Below are 11,461 nucleotides of genomic sequence, written 5' to 3'. Positions count from 1 at the left end.
ATGGACAAAAATGACATGTCCCGCCCCCTGGCCGGTCTGCAGACTCACAACGATACAGTTGAGTGTTTCATAAAAATGCACTCAGATGCGGCAAGTAAGTACAATAGAGCTTTTTTTGATGTCATCTTGAGAGATTGGCGATGCACTATGTATACTGCAGACTTAGCAGAGGCAAAGTCCTCGATGTGCATTCTGTCAGTTTGCTTTTCAGTTTGCGATTTACGCCTTTTTGTGGTTATGAACCAGTGGTTAACGGAGCGATCATACAAAATCAGAAGACAGTATGCTAGAGTGCTAGCCATTCTCTTTGTATTTACCTTGCGTAGTGTACACGTCGAAACAGAGTAAGAGAAGTGTACTCTTTCTCACCCTGAACTGCTCATTTGGGATGATTTTGTTCTAATAAAACCTTGAAACATTTCGTATGAACTATATTTAACATATCGTGTCATTGTTGCACCTGCAATGTAGCTGTCTGTGTGCAGTGGTCATAACTATTGTGGTCCTTACAATTGTACAATGTAATTCTGGTCATGCATGAAGTTAACTGTGGACAGCAATGTTTCTTTCCAAGCTAAATGGGTCAGTTTTCAAGGAAACTGCGGGAAATTATGGAGACTGGAAATTGTGACGCAGTTGTGTAAAACATGTTCCATGTATGCAAACGTTGGGCATAATGGCACTTGTTCTAGGTATGCATCATGAGAGTCTTCGACATGGTTTGCGTGCAAATTATATCACAGAGAACGATGTTTCTGCAACAATTTAGAGTGCATTCATCAGTTGGGGTTGAAGTGTAAAGAGAGGGGTGCTGAATGAAATTAGTATATTGGAACTCTGGGAACTGTGGTTCATTCTACCTACATAGGCCGTAATGTGTAGAAGTTAGGAGGGCCCATCTGGACTACAATCCCCAGGTCTCCACCCACTCTACAGATACTTTGTAAACTCGTTGCAAGTTGTGCGTGTGTACTGTTATGTTAGGTATGTAGCCAGTTCTGTCGGGCACGGCCTGTCAGCGGATCACAATCGAGTGCCTTCCTCGGCTGTATGAGCTTCTGTTGCAGTCCTCGGCTGGGCATAAACTGTACTGCGATGACATAGCTTGAAAATAAAAAGAAACGCTGACATTTTAACATTTTAAAAGCGAGTATATAGGCTATAATGTTGACCCATGTCATATAATGAATTATAATACAATATTGATTGTTAGTTGCGCTTCGGTTTTGCTGTTTTGCCAAATGTTACAAATCTTTTACACGCACGAGCGACCACATCACGTTCAGCTGCTTCGAATGACCCCACATTTCACAGGCGTTCTATTAGTAGCCTACCTCCAGAGTAGTTGCAACAGGCCTCCGATGAAAGTCTATCTCTTCAGTTGCACAGTTATCTGTTTTTTTGTGTGTGTAAATATCTACTCTGCTACGCGCTGTGTGGTCCGGATTGTATATTTAATTTCTTAGTGCAAAATTATTATGCAACTATCCTGACCTGATATAGTCTATCGCGAGACTAGTTATTAGCATTAAATGAATCTTGCATGTTGTAAGTGTGTCATACATACACGTATTTACTAGATCGTATACATAAATAAAAGTGATCGGTTATGATATTAATTGCAGCACTCAGATAGCTTACAGCGAGTACCTTATTGTTAAATCTGCCCATCACATATTTTTTTCTAATGATGCCATACACGCTCTTCTATACAGTGTTATTCGAAACACATTAGAGCTAGTATTTCGAAGCTTTGAACTGGAGGGTATCGTAGGATACTGCACGGTAAAGACATGCATATTGTCCATTCTCTTGTCCATGACGTCATATGGTAACCTATGTATTGCGATTGTCCACATTTACAGAAATACACAGTGACAGAGGAAGACCTGTTCTAAAGTAGCGAAGGACACACTCGCCTCATGCTGAGAAAAGAAACAATCTGTGACAAAGGTTACAACCTAGGAATTCAAAATAAAAAGATTTAAAATAGACTTCTCTCTGCCCCCACCCTTCTTATACCCCCCCTCCTCTCACAACTGCAGATTTTCCACTGAACTCTCACTTGTCGACACTGGCTAGCATCCATAAGATTTACCACACTCTGCACAGGCTGGTAAGTTGCTGTTTTCCCCCACACAATGGACATGCTCAACACAAATATCTTCAGTTGCATAATATAGAATGGACGAGTGATGAATATAATGAATGGACTGATGGCATCTGACTGTAGAAGGCTTCAGACCCAGGCAAGATCTGGGCCAGATGATCTGCAGAGCTGTTTGTATTGTTACGCATGCTGATTTTAACGTCATACAGCATAAATGTGATTTAATATTATTATTATTATTATTATAGGCATAGGGCTGAAAGTGATGCAAAGTCATTACTTTCAAAAAGGCAAATAGAAGGTTATTGGATGTGGAACGTTAGGTGAGGACCGAAAATGCTCAGAAATGGCCCCTCCAGACGATCAAATGGGAGAGTCTCATTGTGAGGCTATATGGATGTTTCTGTATGCGTTACAGAAAGAGCAGCTGGACTGAGCTGTGAAACCCCATCCGCCAGACCAGGCTTCTGCTGCCCTCCCACTCAGGGACTGACCAGGGCTGAGTTGACAGCAGAGAAATTGTGTGTGTGTGTGTGTGTGTGTGTGTGTGTGTGTGTGTGTGTGTGTGTGTGTGTGTGTGTGTGTGTGTGTGTGTGTGTGTGTGTGTGTGTGTGTGTGTGTGTGTGTGTGTGTGTGTGTGTGTGTGTGTGTGTGTGTGTGTGTGTGTGTGTGTGTGTGTGTGCGCGCGCGTGCGTGCAGGGTCAGCTTGTCCACACTGCGCCCTTTCGTCCTGTTGTCTCAGTTATATGAGGAGAAAGAGGAGAGATTTCACTCAAAGACACACCAGTTAAATGTTCTGGACATCAGCTGTCACTGTCTGTTTTATTTTGTCCGGGGACACATGTTACCATTCATCCGTGGTTGATATGAACACGTTTGATGTGATAGTTGCTCTCAGAAAAATGCAATTTAATCTAAACCTTTTATTAGCGATAGCGATTTTTAGGGAATGAGGCCTAATTGTTAAATACATTAAAAAAACTATTGTATTAAAGAGCTTTGTGCTTTCAAGGTGCCTGCATGGGATATTTGTATTGCTGCAGGATATGACTGCCTGTAGAAAATAAGAGATCCAGCGTTTTATCTGATACTTATGAACAAAACCAACATTGAAAGCACTGCTCGTTTTTCGTTCTCTCCCCCTCTCTCTCCCTATGTTTTCACAAACACAAGCTCACACATGCATCACTTATAAAAAAAAATGTCTTTCACCTTACAGTATGCTAATTTGTCTGGCAGACCAAGCAGCAGAGCATAGTGTCCGTGTGTGTGAATGTGCGTGCATGCATATTTGTGCATGGTTTCATAGCTTGCTGTACCTTTGTCTCCTCAGAACCTAACGGAGGACGTTGGGCCAGACTCAGATACCACAGGTATGAACCCAGAGCAGAGCAGGGCGGTGCCGGGCGGGGCATCTGGCAACTGCCCTGGAGTCATTAGGTCTGGCGCAGCTAGTGTAAATCAGAACCAGGGAGTTTTGGTCTAGAACTAGCACGCTAACTAGCTCGTAAACACAAGGCTCTTCTGATATAGTTAACAATGGTGGGCTGTCAAAGACCAATACTGCATAGCCTGGGTTGCATGACCATTTACCACCAATATGAATTTGAAGATCATCAAATTATCAAAAATAGTGGCCTATAAAAAAACAGTGTACTTGTGTGTGTACTTGTGTGTGTACTCTCTCTGTATCTACATACATACGTTTCTACTGCGTTTCCTTCCCACCTGTATCTGTTCCCTGTACTTAAGTTTCTCTCTTTCTTTCTTTCCCTCTCTCTCTCTTTGCCCCTCCTTCATTCCTGCAGCCTGCTGCTCCAGACCCATGCCCCCTAGGAAAAAGAGGAGACCCACTGCAGGGGATGACCTGTCAGCCAAGAAAAGCAGGCAGGACAGGTACGGCGCTGTGGGTCCTCTTCTGCCCCTGGCCTACCTTCTTATTGCCAAGCAGAGTGAGCTCCATATCTGACTCACTCTTTAGTAATCCACTTACATCAATGCTCCCCCACTGCTAATCCTAAATTCACAAAAGCAGGGGTTTAAACGTGTGAACAAACAGCTCAGCAAAGCACCGGTAGTTTACAGTACCACTTAAAATGCACAGTTGCCAATCGTAACCATGCTTCAGGTGGGCTCCCCACGGAGGTCATCCAGTTCACATAGGGAACTTATTGAATTTTTTAAGCTGTTAACTGGAAGAGGCATGCCGTTCTATGAACAGTACCTTACTGTGCTGACAGAACTGTCAGTGAGAGTTGACCTTATCCCATGGTTTCCACGGTTTCATAGTGTGTGTGTGTGTGTGTGTGTGTGTGTGTGTGTGTGTGTGTGTGTGTGTGTGTGTGTGTGTGTGGGTGTCACTGGCTCTGTTTATGACAAAGTGTTTTCAGAAAACACGAATCCTCACGAATCCAGGAAGAGGAGGCCTTCTCCAGTAAGAGGTGTCTAGAGTGGTTCTACGAGTATGCAGGTGAGGCCAGCATGTCTGATGTGAACAACGTGAATGGAATGTTCTGGAATATGACCCCAATAGAGGAGTTTGTAATGAGTCCTAGCTTAGTGTTATTACACGGCCAAGTTTTCTTTAGTGTTGAGCATCTTAATACATAGCCTAGTGTTCTGTGACGGTTTAATCATAAGAAGTGCATAATTATGTGTGACTTTATGTGTGTGTTTACCTTTTAGGATGCGATGATGTAGTAGGGCCAGAGGGAATGGAGAAGTTCTGTGAAGATATTGGAGTGGAACCAGAAAATGTGAGGGGAAATATGTTGACATCACATATATAGCCTTACACCATAGACATAACACAGGCCTACAGAACACAGAACACAGACACATGACTTAGGTACTCTCTACTCTTGTAGGTAGTGTGATGATTCGTTACCATGGGTACCATTTAGTGTTCTAATCGGCACATGAACGGAATGTCAGCATTTATTTAATTATCATGTGATGAGTCTTTTATGTACATTATGTGTTTAGAATGTCTTCGTGGGACTCATATGCACTAGGTTGACATTTCTGTGTATAACGTTTGTCGTACCCATAACGACCATTCACTAGGATTTTAATGTAGTGGTGTGAGTTAGATTATGTGCGTTCTGGTCTGTTCACAGGTGGTGATGCTGGTTTTAGCTTGGAAGCTGGACGCTCAGAGTATGGGCTATTTCACCTTACAGGAGTGGCTGAAGGGCATGGGCTCCTTGCAGTGAGTACAGAATGTTTTCTTTGTTTGTGTGTGTGCGTGTGTGTGTGTGTGTGTGTCAGACAGCACAAGCAGTTGTTGATGTTAAAGAGCATTAATGCTCTATAAAGACATGCCATTTTGATTCACAGTGGGGGTCATTTTAATATGTATATGTATAGTTTATGCATGTATATTGATGTATGTATGTTTTACTGCTCTTGCATATGCCATCTGTGACACTAGACTGTTCTGTCAAACTCATACTTTTCTTTTTAGTTCTCTCTTGAGTGAAACCTTTTATCTTTGTATTTAAATGTATAGTAAGTATTTTACCGCATCTCACACATGGCCATCACTCATGAATTAACAATGATTCACAACAACAGTGACTTCTCCCCCTTCCTGTGAGTAATACCCAATAAAACAGAACAATGTGAAATCAAGGAAAATGTTTCAGTAAGGGTGCCAGTAAGGGCGTCAGTAAAGGCAGCAGTAAGAGCGTCAGGAGGGACAAAACTGCCCCGGTGCTGTGCTCTTGCAGGGCTAAAAACCATACCACTTCCATCTTCTGAGGGGCCCAAGGTTCTGTGAGATGACTCCCCATAGACGTTACAAAAAGACATCATGTTGAGATTGCAAAGCAGAAACTGTCCACAGAATGTCAGCCTGTGAGGCTGTGTGCTGAAATGGACTCTGTTATGTATCAGTACTTATGCAAGGTTCTTTAGGCTTACCTCTTGCTGAAACTCTTACATCCCATCTTACCTGTCTCTCACCACCTGTCTTCCTCTCTCTCTCTCTCCCTCTCTCTCTCGCTCTCTCTCTCTCTCTGCCTCCCTCTCTCCCTCCCTCCACCCCATGTCTCTCCGCTGTTGCCCTTTCCTTAATCACCATCCCTGTCTAAGGTGTGACTCGACAGAGAGACTGCGCAGGTCTCTTGATTACCTGAGATCTGTCCTTAATGACCCCACCAACTTTAAGCTCATCTACCGATACGCCTTTGACTTTGCCCGGGTAAGTGAGTCTGCCTCTGTGTTGTGCTACAATGCATAGTCACCATGAGTAGTCCTTGGGTCATGCCATGTTGTCACCTGCAGTTAGCCTTTGTATGTAAATAAAGAATGCAGGCATAGAAATACAACTGGGTGTCATTATTTTACCAATTTTCAAAGGTTCAGGGTCTCAGTCTGAAAAATTTGGGGACTGTTTGATAATCGACTCGGATGCACACCTTTTTTTAAAAGATTAATTTTGGCTTTTTTTGCCTTTAATCGGACAGGACAGCGAATTGAGACAGGAAATGAGCTAGAGAGAGATTGGGAGTGGCCACAGCTCCCCCCTCAGATGCACACTTGATTTGGGTGACGTTCTAAATGTCTGGAAATGAATAGTATGTGGTGATCAATATGGATGCTCTCACCCTGTGCTACACAGTGGTCCAGTCACAGTGTGGGGACACCAATTACGCAAGCGTTCAACCATTGCCCTTACTGCATTCCTGTTCAACAAAGCGGTGGTTCATCTCAGCCTGCAGGGCTGCATGTTTCCTTTAAAGAACCCTAAATGATAGTCTTAAGTCTGACATCCATCCTGCCACCTACTGTAGTGGCTGTGGTGAAAGCGTTAGCCTGCAGTTCCCCACCTGGGAACTTAGTTTCCTTGCCAAACGTGATTGACTCCAGATTTCTGTAGCTGAAATGGAAGATGGGGAAAGAGGTATCTGTTCTGTGCTGCGAGTTGCTTGATGAATAAAAGTAAATGTGATTTTGATCTTTTGAAATGCTGCTGCTTTTTGCAGGAGAAGGACCAGAGGAGTTTAGACTTATCTACAGCCAAATGCATGCTTGGGCTTCTCCTAGGGAAGACATGGCCATTGTTTCCTGTGTTTAACCAGTTCTTAGAGGTATGATGATTTATTTTTTAAACTTCACAGTTAGTCATAAAGATAAAAAAAAAGCCACTGTGTAAGTCTATTAGAGGTTGAATACCAAACTGAGATTTTGTAGTAGAATATTAAGAAAAACACTTCTGTTTTTTTGGCATACAGCAATCCAAGTACAAAGTTATAAATAAAGACCAGTGGTGCAATGTCCTAGAGTTCAGCCGGACCATCAATCTGGATCTTAGCAATTATGATGAAGACGGAGCTTGTAAGTAAATGTTCTACATGCGCACACACACACTCACACTCACACTCACACTCACTCTCACTCACAGAAATATACATATTCACACACGTATACACATACCTACAGTATGTTGTTTTTTTGCACATAAACTATTTTCATAGACTTAAGGACAGGGCAAAGTGTTTCTTTTCTCCTCTTTTCTTCCTCCCTCCCGTCTGATGAGTGTGAACCCCTTGTGTTCTCAGGGCCCGTGCTGTTGGATGAGTTTGTAGAGTGGTACAAAGACAGGGAAATGGCATAGTGACAGCCCTCCCTCCACCACCAACCAACCAACGGAACGGCAAAAGACACCGATGACAACGATGACAGCAGCGGCTTGGAATATCAAAACATCAAACAAACAAACAAACTCACTAACAAACGAAACTGAAGGGAGTAGGTGTGGGTGGATGGTAAGTGCCCCCCCAGTGCTAATGGTATAGGGGAGGGGGGGAGGGGGTCAAGGGCCAAGGACTGGCACCCTCGCTGCATGCTGCCCCCTCTTATGAGGGTCAGAGCTCACTGATAGTGACCATGGAGGGGGGGGGGGGGGGGGGTCACCTCACCCACCGCTCCCCAAGTACTGTTCCCCACCCGCAGCTCACTGTGGGTAAGCACACGGCCTGCCCTCTGGCGGTGCCCCCTCACTGTGACATGTCGTATTGCTGTGAGTGTACCATGGATGTGAACAAAATGGCCTCGGCCTAAAGCAGGGCTGCACCGCTCCAGTCCTGGGGGGCCTGTGTGTGTGTGTGTGTGTGTGTGTGCGCATGCGTGTGTGTGTGTTTGTTCATCTGTGTATGCATGCATACATTAGGGACAGACAGAGAAATTAAGAGTTGAGTGCATATGTGATGGCAGCGTCACAACAGCTGTTTATTACATTTAGTAATCAATGAAGCTGTGAGATCCAGGGTGTGGTTGAAGCCACACAGGCCCCTCAGGGCTGGTGCTGTTTTTTGGCCTGTTCCAGAGGGAGTTTGTCTTTTACTTCCCCTCCTTCCCATGGAGAAATGCAAATATACTCCCTCTGTGCTTTTAGTCTTAAAAAACAAGGTCACTTTGACCAGGCACATGGTCTGAAAATAGAAATATTTGGTATCTTTGAGCTTTGGATGTGCTTGGCTTTTTATCCTGTTAATCATTGTTTCCTTCTGATATTTCAAATTAACCTCCCTGAACACAGCACAGAAAATGGGGACAAAAGGTAGAAAGTCGTGTTTCTAACTGTTAAAATGTTTAGTTCATCAGTACTTTACTCTCAATACCTAACCCAGATCCCTTGAAAATCTAAATAGCAAGTATGGTCTGAGAAGTTGCTTTTTAGGAAATATTGAAAGTGGACCAAGCACCCATCCATACTTCATCATATTTATGGTACTTCACATGTAACTCTCGACTCCTGGGGTTTTAAATCACTTGGGTAAAAGTGCTGAGAAAAAAAAAAGAGAAAACCTTTTGGGCTAATTGGGACAAGTGCATTACTTCAGCCGTGCCCAAACCACAGCACAGCGAATGGACTCCAGACCTCACAGTGCCATCCAGCAATCAGCATAAACGCTGCAGAAACTCTTTTTGCAGCCAACAACCAGGGCTGCGTTGGTTAATAGACAGTGCCGGATGCTCTATCATTTCCATTGTTAGACGATGAACTAGCAAACGCAAGAGTGTGCTAAAAGCTTTTCATGTGTGTGTGTGTGTGTGTAGAGGTACAAAGGGTTTCAGTAGTGTACCGTCACATAAGGAGGAAAGTTCAAAGACCAGACTCGACCTCTCAAAGCAAGTCATTGCCTTGATTATGCTGTACCACCTGGAAAAAAACTTGTGTCAACTTGGGGTGTTCCCCAATCACTGTCTGCCATATACCATTTCTGTGAGAAACACACTTGTGTAAAACTACATTTTATTTGCTGCTCAGTCGAAGGAGATGGCTGTTACAAGAAAACGTGAAACATACATGTAAACATAAATATACATGTAAACATAAATATACATGTAAACAGACAACCACGTTTAGGTCAAACTAAAAAAAACCCACATCATTTTAGTAAATAAGTAAATTAAAGACAAATCTCAGATTCCCTAAGTGCGCATCAAGGGCAAAATGCATACACTCCACCGTACACTGATTGCACCTGCCCACAGGTGCACAGCGCACAGTCCTACACCGCAAGAGTTGTACATAACAAGGTTGCTCCACTAGGAGGCGATCTCCTCTAAGTAAGTGGTGACGAGCAAGATGATCCTAACAAGAGGCTGACACTTCCAATCCATCCTCGACTGGAGTTTGCATGGTCATACATCTCAATACAATGACTCATCAGGAATCTACAGTAGTTAAGAGTCTGGAGACCTTCCCCACACCTCCCCCAGAGCCCCAGTATTGATGATTGCTTAGCAAATGCCTAATGTTGTAATATTTGTACATTTTTGTCTTTGGCTGTGGTGTGTAGCAGACTTGTCATCCAAGTGAAAATGTGCATGCTTGCTATGGCAAAGCTGTCTATGAGTGAATGACTTCTATTGTTTAAGGTTTTTTTTTTGTGTACATATATTTGTACAAGTGGACTTTTGTGCTTATCATTTTATTTTCTGCGATCATGCTGTCTTAACACTTAATAATGAAGTTCATGACAGGGTGGTGGCATTCAGAGCTGAACCACCTGTAACCTCATCTGCCCCAGAAAAGTTGTGCCCTGCATTACCTGCTCTGACAAGGAGAGCTGGATTACAAGTCCCATCAAGCTTTTCACCATGGACAATTATGGATTATATGCACCACATTCTGCCTCAGTGATGCACCAAGGTGTCAAGGGATGTAGACGAAACAACACTTTCACACGTCGCCATCAAAATGGCAACTTCCCCTCTGCCATGCACCGTGGACTGACTTCATCATTCACTTCAGACATCTTTGCTCTGGCTTTGCTGAGCTCAGTTTGAAGAGTGAGCCAATGTGAAATCAAGGGTATTTCCTTTCTGGATGTTGGTTTCTTTTTTTCTTAGGTGTTGGTAGTGCAGGGTGTTGAACAATTTCATCTGACTGTATATATGAATGGATGTGTGTATATGTGTTTGTTTTCACTGTAACCTACATTCACTATATAAAGGGGTTTATTAATGAATGCTGACATTTTGCAGGTTCTTTCTTGATGTTTTTCAACAAATTATTGTGAATTTTTTTTCTAATTGTCTTCATTAGACAAAAAAAGGTCAAAGGGCTGATTAATGCAAAGGTTTTCACATTGCAACAGGTAGTGGTAACACAGAAACAAAATAGACGTGTTGCATTTTCCACTCTTACTTTATTTTTACTTAATGTAATTTTTTATTCCTCATCGATTTCATTAATCAGGGCATTACTGCAAATGTAAAAATCCAGAAAATGACAGTGACTGACTTTTACAATAATAGTAGACTGTAAAACAGCAAACCGTGTGGAGGAATCGGGAGATCCATAAGGAAAAAGCATAGATTGTCCAGCAAGGGTATTTGATGCAGGAAATACTACCTACAGAGGATTTCCATATAATACAAATTAGTCAATTTAAATCAGACACAAGGGGTTGGTTTTAATTCCATAGTGATCAAATATAGTACAAGTTTACAAGATAAAGTAAGTTGTGTGTATCAAAGTATACATAACCAAAATAATTTGGATTACTTTGCAGTTCATTTTCAGACCTCAAAAATCTCTCACACAGCTTTTACACATCACCGTCATCTTTCTTTATCCCAAACCGAAGGACACGCTTGGGCCTCTGTATAATGGGAAGTTGATTTCCATCTCTCGTGCCAGAGGAGCTGAGAGTAGTGCTCGTTAAGACAGCACTTCCTGTGGAAACACTACGGAAGGTGTGACCCGAGTGGTAGGGGATTGCCCCTCCATAGCCAGATAGGGATGTTCGACTCTCTGCGTTCAGGCCTGTAGAGGTGGCAGATGTCTGGGAAGAGGCAGTGAACCCATCCAAGGCTCTTCTCGGTGCATTGAGC

At 43.0% G+C, this 11,461-nt stretch overlaps 1 protein-coding gene across 1 annotated transcript; it reads left to right on the top strand.

The window, feature by feature from the left end:
* On the top strand, positions 1 to 10,593 carry dcun1d4 (DCN1, defective in cullin neddylation 1, domain containing 4; the record flags this gene model as incomplete). The annotated part of the gene is made up of 11 exons (XM_080860622.1): positions 1 to 94; positions 2,046 to 2,116; positions 3,444 to 3,483; positions 3,919 to 4,006; positions 4,492 to 4,580; positions 4,796 to 4,866; positions 5,230 to 5,321; positions 6,206 to 6,314; positions 7,099 to 7,203; positions 7,348 to 7,450; positions 7,675 to 10,593. 11 exons carry the CDS (start codon positions 1 to 3, stop codon positions 7,728 to 7,730), a joined length of 918 nt encoding a protein of 305 aa, XP_080716748.1. The 3' UTR covers positions 7,731 to 10,593.
* Positions 10,594 to 11,461: the final 868 nt, after the last annotated feature.

Source organism: Sprattus sprattus (assembly GCF_963457725.1).
Source record: "Sprattus sprattus genome assembly, chromosome: 2".
NCBI lineage: Eukaryota > Metazoa > Chordata > Actinopteri > Clupeiformes > Clupeidae > Sprattus > Sprattus sprattus.
This window is presented reverse-complemented; position numbering and strand designations above follow the sequence as displayed.